We start from the raw sequence: 14,182 nt of genomic DNA, 5'->3' as shown, positions 1-14,182 counted from the left end.
GAATGTGGCCTTCCATTATTTTCTTTGCATCAGAACCTCCAAAGGTGGTAGGACAATACTTTTCTAACATGATGAATAAACAGGCACAAAGAATGGGAAAAGAACAAACAAGAAAGACAAAGAGCATTGAGGATGTTTAGACACCTATGATCTCAAGGCCCTTGCAGCTGAGTTCAAGCTGAATTATTGCAAAGCCACTGTGGGCAGCCAAATGTAGGTCTATCTAAAAAGCTCAAGTAATTCCAGACTTGTATGGAGTAAGGAATTATGCCCCATTTCCAGGGAATTGTCTGTCTACTGATGTTGTTTGGAGATTTTTGTAATCACAGTGGTAGTATATGCTACTTGTTGGATTTAGATGTAAGTGGTATTTCCTCTGACCTTTGCCTTCATCTGCTTAAAAGCTAGTTTGAGTTAATTCTGCAGTCTGCTCTATTTGGTTCATTACAAACCCTCAAATAACATAGCTAGTGCTTTGAAGAATCTTTATTTTTAAAATGTTTTTCTTTGAAAGACCTTAAAATGGTTAAAGTGTATTTTTAAAGTAAACTTTTAATAGATTATTAAAAGCTACAGGTACGTCAGTATTTGAAATCAGGCTTTTTTCCCCCCCAAAGTTTATTTTACTTATTTTGAGAGAGAGAGCAAGTAGGGGAGGGGCAGAGAGAGAGGGAGAGAGAGAATCTAAAACGGGCTCCGTGCCATTGGCACAGAGCTCAACACGGGACTTGGGGCTTGATCTCATGAACTGTGAGATCATAACCTGGGCCCAAACCTAAAATTAGGCTTCTGTTGGGATTTCATTCAATATTTACTAAGCAAACAAGTAAATGACTGGCATTCACATGGATTAATTTTTTTTTAATTTTTTTTTTTTTTTTTTTTTTTTTGAGAGAGAGAGAGGGAGACGCAGAACTTGAAGCAGGCTCCAGGCTCTGCATTTATCAGCGTGCGGTGCTTGAACTCACAAACTGTGAGATCATGACCTGAACTGAAGTTGGATGCTTAACTGACTGAGCCACTCAGGCACCCCTCACATGGCATAATTTGACTGTATACTAAAGAATATAAGTTTTTAAAATGTATTTATCTCCTAACAGTATCACGTTTAGTGAGCTTCGTAAACATGCATAAACAAATCTAGAAAAACTCTGCATAGTTTACCATTAAAGAGGATCTATTTTGGTTAAGTAATTAATCACTAGATTTGACTGGTGTAATACATGAAGAGATTATTTTTAATGGTTACTGAAGCCTGATTGAATTTTCTATCGTTTAAATTCATTATATTGCTAATGAAAAAAGGAGCCTCTTAAATAGGTGAGATTATGAGAACTGAATCTTATAAAAGCAGAGCATTGGAAGGAGAAGAAAAAGTCTATCTCCTCTAGTTTTCATTTTCATAGGATATTCTTTCTAACCGTCCTTCCCCTTTCAGAAATAGATTTCTTAGGGTTTCTGTATATGTTGACTCAAGTGCTTAAAACATTTCCGTTAGAAACAGTGTAAAAAACTAGTTTTGTGAGTGTATTTCAGATATTTTTTATAAATCTGGATTCTGTTTAGTCTGGTCATCATGTATGAGTATTCTTTTTCTGTGCAGAGTATGCTGAGTTTGTTTCCTTTCTCACTCGTCTGCGTTTTGAATCATCTAACCCAGATGTGGAAAATTTATTTCTCCAAAAGCCTCTATTTTTCCTGACCTTGTCTTTTACTTGTTTTTTAATGCTCTCTCAACACTTCCCAATATAGTGTCTTCTGTGAATTCACTTAGCATGTTTCACAGCCTTTCCAGATAGGTATGATATTTTACATCTCCATTTACTAAATGATTCTTAACTCATCAGACACTTCTGTAACCCTCCCTTTCTGTTCACACATGGAAATCATCCACTCTTACTTCATTTAAGTGAGCTTTTTAAACAATTTGACCAAAACAGAAATCAGACATTAGGCTCAGCGTATAAGGATGTGCTCTTTGAATGCCATTGCATTTATTTTATTTTCCAGTAAAATGGGGGGAAAAAGTGATTGTTTACCCGCATTGATTTGGAAGGAGGGAGATAATTGATTTCTTATTTAAAAAAAATTTTTTTTAATGTTTGTTTTTGAGAGAGAGAGGGGCGGTGGGGAGGGCCAGAGAGAGAGGGAGACACAGAATCTGAAGCAGGCTCCAGGCTCCGAGCTGTCAGCACAGAGCCTGATGCGGGGCTTGAACTCACCAACCGCGAGATCATGACCTGAGGTAAAGTCGGACGCTTAACCACTGAGCCATGCAGGCGCCCCTGATTTCTTATTTTTAAAAAACTGTAGCTTCAACATATTTTACTTGTGTTATCGGTCTTCAGTAATTTTGTGAACTTTTCTGGGCATCTAGTTTTGCTTAGTTAGTTTATATTTATTTTTCTTTTTGGATTGTAATTTCTCTGAGGACAAGAATTTTTTTTCTAACTCCTTAGCACTTAGCATAGAACCTTGTTATATTAGTTCAATAAAGGTACATAAAAATTAATTTGAATTTCCCTTTTATATTCTCTTCAGACGCAGAAATGCTACCCAGATACTTGATGGTCAGTGGTTAAAGAAACTCTGTATCAAAATCCTAATTTTACCTTAATTCATCTTCTGTAGGGAAGTCTATCACACAAAGAGAATGCAACATGTTATCTGTGTAAAATGGACTTCTGACAGCAAATATATTATGTGTGGATCTGATGAAATGAACATTCGTCTGTGGAAAGCTAATGCTTCTGAAAAGTTGGGTGTGGTAAGAGATCCCATTTTTTTTCATTGTCATAAAGCTAGTTTCTAATTTAGTGGGTATGGTTATATTGTAAGGAGAATTTATTTGAAGTACTTAGATCAAACTGGCATAGTTGTGATAAAAATGTTAGCAACAAAACAGACAAGGCTGCATTGAGATTTACTTTTTTCATGTTACAGGCACCTCAGAGACCTTTGTTAATTCAAATGTTTGGTAATATTTGAGCCTTCCTGATTCTTTGTTTTTTCCTTGAGATGAGGAGAGAAGGTGTAGAGACTAGAAGGTTAGAACTGAGAATGCCTGTTCTGTTAAAGGAATAGTAATCAGACGCATCAAACGCTTCAAGTCCCTGTTGAGGTCTTTTAATATCAAAGACAGTGAAACGCTAACTTCAAAAAAAAATACAGAAAGCTTCAGACTATAAAAAAAAAGATTGAAAGAAGCAATAACAAATATTATCATTGGCTAGCTGTCTCTGGGTTATGGGGTTATGGTTGGCTTTTGTTTTGTTTTTGATGTTTTTCTAAATGTTTCATGTTTAATATTAGAAACATTCAGAGTGTTTATATCAGCAACAAATACTGAGTTTAAAAAGGAAAGGTTAAGCGTGAGTTATTTTCTCCTTAGCTCCAATAGGAAAATCACGATATGATAAACGGCTTTTAAAGACAATTTTATTTTAGGTTTAATGATTGGGAAGTATTATACTATGCCTAGTTTTCAATTCATTGTAAGTTCCTTTAAATCATATCATCCTTAACATTGTTAAATGAAGCCTTATTATTATAGAATTGAATGCTTTCTTTTCCTGTGTTCAGAAGTTATTTTCACCCCCCCCCCCCCCCGCAAAATGTTGAGGGATTAACTTAGGAGCTTTTTCTATGTTATTTATGTCTAGAGAAGGTCCAATTCAGTGGTCCATACAGCCCTACTTCCTCAGCACTGATGTTGTCACTTGGTGGCATCTGTCTACATTTTTCATACTGCCCAAAAGGAAATTCAGTGTTAGCAGAGATGATATTTCTAACCTGACCTCGTAAAGGGTAGAATTACATTGGCAATTTCGGTTGCATGTCCTAGAAGTTTAATTTTTGTAGGAAAGGGTGCTTCCTAGCTTTGTTATTTGAAGAAAAACAACACGGCATTCATTGAATTATCAAAATACATTTTTCCAGCTTACATCACGAGAAAAAGCAGCCAAAGATTATAACCAGAAATTGAAAGAGAAATTTCAACATCATCCTCATATAAAACGCATTGCTCGTCACCGACATCTACCAAAATCCATCTACAGTCAGATTCAGGAACAGCGCATCATGAAAGAAGCTCGTCGACGAAAGTATGATTTGGGGCATTTGATTCTATTTCAGTACCCTTTTCTAACTTCCCCCTCTCGTCTCACCAAAAATAAACCAAACCCTGCCTTTCGAGGGAATAGTTGATGTTATGCATTAGAGATGTTTTTGAACACTTCCCTGAGCTTTTATTATTTTTTTTTTCTTTTTCCTGGTAGAAGGAAGAAGCAATGATTATCAGAGAATTTTCATTACCTAGTTTTGAAATTATGTTGAAAGGGCAACCAGTAAAACTGAATTCCATCAAAATAAGAAAGCATTTCTGCTCAAACTAGAGACACTTGTAAATCATGTTTTAAAAAATGATTTCTAATGAAGCTGTAATTAAGAGGTATTATATATTTTCCAAGTTAAAGAGTGCAGAGAACTCATAGCACCCATTTCTTAAATAAAAATTTTCTGATATGCTTCATCATAGAATTGTGGATCTAAAGCAGAGCTCCCACCGCCAGTTTCCTCGTAGAATTATATAAAGGACACTGTTATATAATAAGAGAAGCAATTAAATAAGTTAACAGAAGTTGATATCTAGGTACTTTTTACCCAGTCTGATTGTGAAAACATTTTTTTTCAACAGGGATTTTTTTAGTGAAAGAAAAGACTGATTTTTCTGAGACCGTTTTTTTTGGTTAAGGTGATTTCTCATAAGCTTGCTTATATATGTATATTTTGTTTATTTCTAGGGAAGTGAATCGTCTCAAACATAGCAAGCCTGGATCTGTATCGATTGTGTCGGAGAAGAAGAAACACATAGTGGCAGTTGTGAAATAACACTTGGTATTCCTACCGATCCTGATACATGATGATTTGTTATACTTTGATTTGCAAATGTAAATAAAAATACTGGCTCTAGAATAATAACGAACAGTTCAGTTACATGTGTAGAGGAAGTAAAAACTGTCCTGAAAGGTGGCCTGGTTGATAAGACTGTCCGACATTTTATTCTTGATCTTCTTTCTTATGTCATTGAAGAATACAGTATTTGCAAACTAACTTATTCCTTTTACAAAATGCAGATATACTTTCACTTTGACCTATTATTGTAGATATACTCTATGTTTGAATTTACATTCAAGACCAGACATCTCTTTGGTTACCTTTAATATTACTTTGGATAATTAGTGCAATGATTCTTCCTATGATTACACATAACATGGGGAAGAATTATGTCAGAACTTTTTTCAGTTCAATTAATTTTCTGTGTTTTATTTGTATTTGGCTTTTTGAGACCCTAAAGATGATCAGCTTGAATTTATATAACTTTTTAAATAATAATTACAGTTTATGGTCAAGATAATAAAACATCCTTTATCTCAGCATTATAACTTTGATCCACTTCTGCTAAATGATTTCTCTTCAATCTTACTAAATCATAAATAGTTCTTTGTGCCATATGTTGTTTTTTAAAAAATTGTAGTTTAATAAACTCTATTACGAATATATATCACCTCAATTTTAGGAAATTTTAAGTAGAGATTTATTTTAAATACACAAAAATAGGGACACTTGGGTGGCTCATTTGGTTGAGTGTCTGGCTCTTGATTTGGTCCAGGTCATGATCTCACAGTCGTGAGAGCAAGCCCCATGTCTGGCTCCATGCTGAGCATGGAGCCTGCTTGGGATTCTTTCTCTGTCCCTCTGCCTCCCCCTCCTCATGCTTGCTCTTTCTCGCTCTCTAAAATAAGAAAAAAATTTTAAAAATAAAAACACAAAAATATACGTTCAGGAATGCATATATATGGGGGGGCCTGGGTGGCTTAGTCGGTTAAGTGTATGACTGTTGGTTTTGGCTCAGGTCCTGATCTCACAGTTGGTGACTTTGAACCCCACATTGGGCTCTGTGCTGACAGCACAGAGCCTGCTGGAGATTCTTTCTCTCTCCCTCTCTCTCTGCCCTTCTCCTGCTCCTGCTCTCTCTGCCTCTCAAAATAAACTTAAAAGAAAAAAAAGAATGCATACATTTGTAGTAAAAATGTAAACGCACGGGGATGATAAAGATCAATCAATATCCGAGCGTGGGAGGTGGACACAGTCAGAGTGAGATACACAGGGGACTTCAGCCCTTTTACTGAGGTCATCTCTTAAGTTGTGTGCTCATTCTATTTTTTATGCTTTCTTGGGTATCTTGAATATTTTACTATATTTTTCTTAAAGCTGAGAAGAGATCAACTATCTACCTTTTAATCCGTATGATCTGTTGTAGGCCTTAATGACTTGATTTTCAGATGAACCAAGTTATCTTGTGCACCTACACTGCTATTAGTTCAGGTATTAGTTTCAAAGAAATATGTAAATACTGATCCAAAAACACGAGCCGTGGTTAGTTTGAAGTAGTTCAAGAAGCAGATGCCTAAATGGAATGAGATGTGCAAGAGATTTATGGGCAGGGACTGTCTGTAAAGGATAAAAAGGAGGGAGCAGTACACAGGGAGAGCCTTGTGTCTGGACTGTAGGCTTGACGCCTGTGACAGAGGAGGAGGAAGAAAGGAGGCCTGGGTGGGAGGAGCCTCAGGCTGCGGTGTGGTTCTAAGAAAGGTCGCGCCAGGCTGAATGGGTGGTCCTGGAACCAAAGTTGCTTGTCAGAGGAGTCCTGTATTCAAGAATGGGCCAGCACTAGTACCCTCACTGTGCTCAGTCAGTGGCAGGGAGCGGCCGTGGGGAAGCATGACCTTAACAGCAAATGCAGTAGTGGCAGCCATACTTCCTGCAGCCGGCTCTTGAAGGAGTGTGAGCAGAGCATTTCTATTGCTGCACCTCTTGTGCCACACAGACCCAGTTCTTACAGGTTTGGGGAGGAACTCCTCTGTGATTTCCATGCACCTCTTTTAGAAGAAGGAGTCTGGTTGAATGGTGAGTAACCCCTGCCTCTGAAGAGCCATGACTAGTATTCATCTTCTCCGTCTTCTGTCATCCGTTTTAAAATGTCCTCATTCACAGCTATATCACCTTAGCAAGTTTTGGTGGCTAATCTAATAGTGTGACGTAAACCTTTATTCCTGAGGAGCCTGAACCTTTGGTAATCATATCCTCAGACTGGGGTTGCTGCACATATCCATTAACAGCTGCTGTGAATCAAGGGAATACCAGCAGGCATCAAAGGGGTTGCCTGCGTTCTGCATATATTTCTTCTATCTCCCCCCAGCTGCCTCTGGTCAAAGTCAATTATTTCTTCCAGCAGGCTGACCACTCTTCTAGCCTGCTGGATGGAAGTCCAAAATACTTTGATGATAGTCATAACTTAAGAGTTCAGTGGGAGTTCTGCTGTGTTCTGTAGCAAGAGTGTGTACCCCTTTGATAAGCAGTTCTTCTAACCCTGCAGAGCCAGAGTTTTAGGAATGGTAAGCACTAGGTCACTAGGAATGATGGAGCTGTTCCTTTTCTCCCTTGGTCCTCAGATACATGTAAAGGTTTGTGATTTGATGGGTTTACTGCATTCAGAAGGTGGTACTCCAACTATATTGTGTCTGAGCTGGTGCTTACATTATGTCATTAGTAGGCCATTCCACTGATCTATGAGATTGCATTTAAAAAAAATTTTTTTAATGTTTATTTATTTTTGAGAGAGAGCATGGGACTGGGAGGGTCAGAGAGAGAGGGAGACAGAATCCGAAGCAGGCTCCAGGCTGAGCTGTCAGCACAGAGCCTGATGCGGGGCTTGAACTCACAAACTGAGATCATGACCTTAGCCGAAGTCAGACACTCAACTGACTGAGCCACCCAGGTGCCCCGAGATTGCATATTTCTCTACTGTGTGTGTTATTTGACCAGTGGGGTCCTTTGGTTGGGCCCAGTCTTTTACCTGCTTTGCTTTGAAGTAGATTTCCTGGATGAATACCTTGCGGGTGGGACTCATGCCTGTGAATTAGGCATTCTGTTAATGCTCAGATAGTGGTGCTAACTGACGCTTTATGACTGATATCTGGGGATACCGGCATAGGTGTCTCTGTGAAGATGACTTGGTGGCCCTTCTAGGATCAAAGGGATCCACTGTAGTCTTGTTGACACCCAATGGTTGTTTGTTATTCTCAAGGAATAAATAGTGCCATATCAGCACAATACTGGTCTCTGGCACAGTTTGGACTGTCGGAGACACAATACAGCTAGATCAGCTTTGGTGAGTGGGAATTCATCTGTGGAGCTCATTCAGAGCCTCTATCTCTGCCACAAGTCATTCCACCCATATGCCCCTTGTGCCTCTTCCAGGCTGGCTAATACCAACAGTTATTTGGTGGTTCAGAGCCTCTTCCATTGTGGATTTTTTTGATGGGCATTAATGGGTTATACAAAATATCTACTCTTGACTCCCTCTTGTTCATCCATATATACCTCTACTCCAGACCTCCTTATCAGATCTCCTGGCCCTCTTCCTTCCACACCCTGACCAGTCATTGACCACTGCCCAGGAATCTCACCTAAGGCCACTTCTGCATAAAATGATAACCAGGTACATTGCTTATAGATCTACCCATTGGGAAGGTCTTCCCACTGTTTTTCAAGGCCGTCCCTTCATGTGCCTTTAGCGTAGCCATGGTCCATTTGTGCCTTGTGCCCACATACTGAGCCAAGCCAACCTATCAGTTAACTCGGTCATTATCCACCTCCTTCAGCTGGTTTAACCCCCATGGCTGTTGGTACAAATGGGGGGAATGACCCTGATGCGACTGTGGCGGGTGATGCGGACGGAGGTCTATGTTACCTGCTCACATGGTTTCCTTGTGCCCTGTGGTCCTGCTTGGTCCTCTCAGATGTAGCGTTCTAGTCTTTTGATGGACTGCCTCTGACTTCATATAATTTTATGTTTTGGTGGTTCTGACTAAATTCAGCTCCAAAATGGGCTGTTGTGAACAAATGGTGTATTTGGTGTTCATCGTCAAGCATCCTGTGTCTATCAGAGCTCAGTAAACGTGCCAGGAGCTACTTCCCAAAATGCATAATTTTGCACTGCGGATAGCATGGCCTTGCTCTGGAATCCTAAGGTCTTCTGATTCTCCCACTGGGGCTTACCATAAACTTCACACTACATCTTTTTACACCAGTGATGCTTCCGATCCTGTACTTCAGGGCTGCCTGTACCATAGCCTAGACCTGTAGCCTTCTGTATTACCCAGCAGATGAGCCAAAGCAGTAAGTATTCCTAGGTGTGAAATGTGTTGCCTGCAGAACTCAGATGTATCTACTAGGCACAGTGCTTCCTTTCAATGCAGCAGTTACCTTTTGGAAGAGAAACTGTGGCACGCCCCTGATCACTGGACCCCTAAAAGGTCACTAACGCGGCAGGTGCTGAACCTTGATAGGATTAATTTCTCGCCCTTCTGACCACATGTATCTTACCAACACTTCTAGCATGTCAGCCATCTCCTGCTTGTCCTGTCCAGTCAGCAGGAAGTCATCAATGCAATGTATAAATGCTCTGTGGGATGTCCAGTCAGCCTCGATCTCGTTGGACCATGAGAGAGCACAGGACAGTTAAAAACCCTAGGACAAAATTAAGTGAATATTGCTCATTCCATGTGAGTGTGAACTTTGATCATTTTTTCTAACTGGAATAGAAACACATTTGCCAAATCGACAGCTGCATACCGTGTACCTGAGGCCTACCAACAAATCTACTCTAGCCACAGTATTATGACCAGCACAACAACTGGGATCAGCACTACAATTTTTGACTGATTGCCGTGGTGCACATTACAGTGTTCCCCACAACCCATCTGGTTTGTGCAGAGGTCAGACTGGCAAATTAAATAGAGATATGAAGAGACCATACCTGCTCCTTGCCTGTCCACCCACCCCCAGTGTAATAAATACTGCTTTCGATATACTGTCTTGGTTGGGGGGATGAGGTGGCATTTAAGGCTCTTTTTACTTGTTTTTCTTTTCACAGCTCTTATCCTATGGTCAAGGACCCAATAGGGTAGTTATTCCAACTACAGGTATATCATTTTTTTAACGTTTTTTTGAGGTAGGCAGAGATAGTGCAAGTTGGGGAGGGGCAGGAAGAGAAGGAGAGAGAGAATCCCAAGCAGGCTCCATGCTGTCAGCGCAGAGCCGGACACAGGGCTCAAACTCACGAACTGCAAGACCATGACCTGAGCCAAAGTCAGATACTTAACTGACTGAGCCACACAGTTGCCCCTCCCGCCAACTATATCATTTCTAATTATACACTGGTGAACTGAGGAAATGACAACTGGATAAGTCCATGGACTCAGTAGACCTACTATAAGTTAGACTTTTCCATTTATAAGATTCGCCAGAACTTGTCATTCTAACAGGGTCATGATGACCCTCAGGTCTTTGAGAATAAAATGTTAGACCCTGGGTCCAATAGTCCTTGCAATATCGTGGTATTCCCCTTTCTCCAGTGCACAGTTACAATAAGTAAATGACTGTAGGTCCTTTTGAGAAACCATTATAGCATATACTTGTGGTTTTGCAAGGTCCCTCCCCTTAGGGACCCAGCTACCTCTTCGGATCAGTGGTTCCAGCTCCAGTCTGGTAACTGAGCAAGAGATTGGACTTCTTCTGTGTGATGACACTCAGTCTCCTCCATTCTTGCCTTCTTCTGGCTGTAGATGTCAAAGAGTACCATTAATGAATATCCATCTGTTTGCCTCAAGGACACCATACTTTAATGATTTCCCACCCTCCCTGCAGATTAAGGCTATTTGGCTGCCCCTCTACCCTTGCTGGTCATTACTGCCTCCTAGCTTTTAATGGTTAAGCACCACCACTTGACCTCTCTTACTGGTGTGTTTGGGGGGCAAGGACATGATCGTGATGGATTTTAATGAGCTCACTGCCCTGATGACTCTTCCTACCATCAGCTCTGGGCTGCAGAGGAGAACCAGCACTGAACTATTTGGTGATGTTAGTGTTCCTCTCACCAGCACATTGCTGGGGACTTTGTGTGTCCACACCTGGTGTGTCTTTTAGGCTTTCCCATGAACATAATCTGGTCGTCTCTGGCCTTACATAATATATCCATCCATCATGCCAACTTCCCTCAGCTCTTTATTTCTTCCTCCACAGGCTACCAGGGCAGCACAGTGTTTCCACTTGGCTCAACATTGGCCAGCACTTTCTCCAGGCTTCTAGGAGCCATCCTAACAGTGAGTGTCCCCCTTTCCCTAGGGTCCTTGCCAAGGTGCTAAATCCCATGGCAAAAGGAATGATTCATCCTCTTTCAGTATTAAACTCCCGCCCCCTTGAAATTCAATCCCAGCAGTACTCCCTTGGCTCCCGCCAGTAGACGCTAGTTTTGCGGCTCCTTTGGTGTGTAATCTATTTCTTTTCTTGTCAGGCTCAACATATCCCCAACCAAGAAGTGCTGGAATTTAACTCCAGTTATTGGCCTAGCAGTCCAGAGTGTAGACAGGGAGTGCTCCGTACCGTTGCCTTGCGGGGAAGATGCCTCTGTGGTATCATCCCATACAGAAGTGCTAGCTCTTACAGGGAAGGGCTGGACCACCTCTCCAAGCTCTAGGGGTCCAGGGAGGTTTGCATTGCCCAAATCATCGGAATATCCTTGGAGTTCTCCCACCTCATGTTTCAGTGTTCTGTGTTTTCCCTACCAGAGTCCTTTCTTTAGCAAAACAGACCTGCATTGGCTGAGGATTTAAATGTCTCAGGATCTGCAACTCCCACTGTCAAGTCCTATGTCTGCTCCCCAGCTTTGTCCACACCTTCACTGCAGGAGGTAAGGGCTGCTTTGTAAACTAGCAGAGTCCAGACTCTGGTGCTCACATTTGGCCCTCAGTTTCTCATTATTCTTTGGCCGGGCACCAGTATCACTTTAATAAGTAGCAACTCTGTTGTCCTTGGAGATATTGTGCCCTCGTCACTTTCAAATGCTTGAATTATCGGGGTGCCTGGGTGGCTCAGTCGGTTGAGTGTCCGGCTCTTAATTTTGGCTCAGGTCATGATGTCACGGTTCGAGGGATCGAGCCCCAAGTTGGGCTCTGTTCTGTCAGCTGTCAGCTCAGAGTCTACTTGGGATTCTCTCTCTCTCTGTCTGCCCCTCCCCTGTTCATTCTCTCCCCCCCCCCCCAAATAAATAAATAAACAAAAATGCTGGTATCGTCATACCTGCAAGGGTAGTTCTTCCCATCTGGACATTTTCCTAGGTCTTCACACTGAAATCTTCAGCAGTTGGGCCACTCAGTTGGGCCATTTTATCAGCCAGGCAGTGAGTGAGCCTGTCTCCAAACGCCATCTGACCTCTTATTTTCTAGCACCCCTCCTACTACCAGGTTCCGTTCAGGTTCTCTGACAAACAGATGCCAAGACAGGGTTAGACAAGCCAAAGATTTATCGGAAGGAAGTATCTGTGAAGGTTAGAAGGCAGGAGCAGAAGTACACAGGGAGAACCTTCTGTCTTGGACTCTACGCTTGACACCTGTGACAGGAGAGCCCCCAGCGGGGGCAGTGCAGTTCTAAGAAAGCTTTAGCGGAGCCACTGGGGAGTCCTTGAGCCAAAGTTGCCTATTAAAGCATTCCTTAATCCCTCGGGAATGGGCCAGGACAAAGACCCACTACGTGCTCAGTCTTGGCTGGGAACAGCTGAGGAAAGCCTAGCCTTGAGGTGGATCTGGGGCTGCAGCTGGCTTCTTGGTCAACCACGTTCCCCACTGCTAGTCCTCTTGAAGGAGATCTGAGTGGCCCAGTTCCGTGGCTGCCCCAGCTACCGGCTCTCATACCCATTGTCATTCTTATTTAGTATCTGTTGATAATTTCTGCAGAGGAAGTCTCAGATCATTTAATAAGTACACAGTAATTTTTTACTTACCTTGAACTTAATGTGAGTGAAGGTGCAATTCGTTGCAAGGTGCTATTTAAATATTGGTCTTAAGTGATATGAACTGTCACGGAATTGGAAGTGACCATGGCAGAGAAAGAAGCCAAGCTCAACATTTAGCACTTGACGCATAGTGGGTGCTCATTAAATGTTTGTTGACATGAAATAAGACCCAGACTTGGGTTCTTGGTAGAATGTTTGCTGATGATTTTAGTTACATATTTTCATGACTTAACACTTTTCTCCTAATTCCTTTGTCCTCCATATGCCTGAGAATGCAGAATGTCTCTATTTACAAGTGCCTCTTTAAAACATATTTTGTCCTGAAATATTAAAAAGTGTATTGTTCATGTGCATGAATAAAAACATGTAACTCAATTTTTGATGGTGTTGACATCAAAAAATTTATTTGATAAAATAAAAAATTGATTAAATTCATGCCATGGAACTTTATGACATAACTGCTTAAGCTCACCTTTATGAAAATATGCAAGCTATTTTTGTCATTCATACCACACCTCAGTTTGAATCAGTTAATTTAAATAATTGATTCAAATCATGAATTTATGTGCATATACAAAAATTTAAAGTTAGGGCAAACAGATAATATAAAATCCCTTTCTGATTTTATTGTTTTATTGAAAAGTAATCAGTATAACCAAGCAGGTCCCAACCATGATTCTTAAGGCATGGGGAAAGGGGACCATGGGTGGCCCAATCAGTTAAGGGTTCAACTCTTGGTTTCTGCTCAGTTCATGATCTTGCAGTTTGTGAGTTTGAGCCCTGGATCTTGGGATTCTCTCTCTTCCCCTCTCTCTGCCCCTCCCCTGCTCACACTCGCTCACCCCCTCTCTCTCTAAATAAATAAATAAACTAAAAAAAAAAGTTTCAAAAAAAGGAATGGGGATGAGTGCACATATATCAAATCATGCTATTAAGAAACAAAGCCTCAGTTTTTCCTGTTGCTTGATTTCTTTTTAACTGTGATATGTTTCTTCTTCAATTTTATAAAACACAAAAAGAACACAGACTTTTCTACTTATTGAAGGGGATAGACAAGAGTTTTCAATGGTGAAAAAGATACCATTTCATGGTTCTGGCCTATCCACAAGCCATCTGACCACTTTTGAAAGTTTAGATATTCAGGGGCTCCTGGGTGGCTCAGTCGGTTAAGCGTCCGACTTCGGCTCAGGTCATGATCTCACGGTCTGTGAGTTCGAGCCCCGTGTCAGGCTCTGTGCTGACAGCTCAGAGCCTGGAGCCCGTTTC

The 14,182-nt window shown here is 41.1% G+C and overlaps 1 protein-coding gene across 2 annotated transcripts in view; it reads left to right on the top strand.

Annotated features, from left to right (window-relative positions):
* DCAF13 (DDB1 and CUL4 associated factor 13) overlaps window positions 1-5,566 on the top strand; it is a 28,186-nt gene extending 22,620 nt beyond the window's left edge. For both annotated transcript variants that reach the window (XM_053208077.1, XM_027064093.2), the window contains 3 exons: window positions 2,632-2,767; window positions 3,940-4,103; window positions 4,803-5,566. In XM_053208077.1, coding sequence (XP_053064052.1) covers window positions 2,632-2,767; window positions 3,940-4,103; window positions 4,803-4,890 — 388 coding nt within the window. In that variant the 3' untranslated portion in view covers window positions 4,891-5,566. The remainder of the gene's footprint in view (window positions 1-2,631; window positions 2,768-3,939; window positions 4,104-4,802) is intronic.
* Window positions 5,567-14,182: the final 8,616 nt, after the last annotated feature.

Source organism: Acinonyx jubatus, chromosome F2 (genome assembly GCF_027475565.1).
Source record: "Acinonyx jubatus isolate Ajub_Pintada_27869175 chromosome F2, VMU_Ajub_asm_v1.0, whole genome shotgun sequence".
Classification (NCBI taxonomy): domain Eukaryota; kingdom Metazoa; phylum Chordata; class Mammalia; order Carnivora; family Felidae; genus Acinonyx; species Acinonyx jubatus.
The sequence above is the reverse complement of the archived record's forward strand: the minus strand, read 5'-3'. Positions and strand labels throughout refer to the sequence as shown.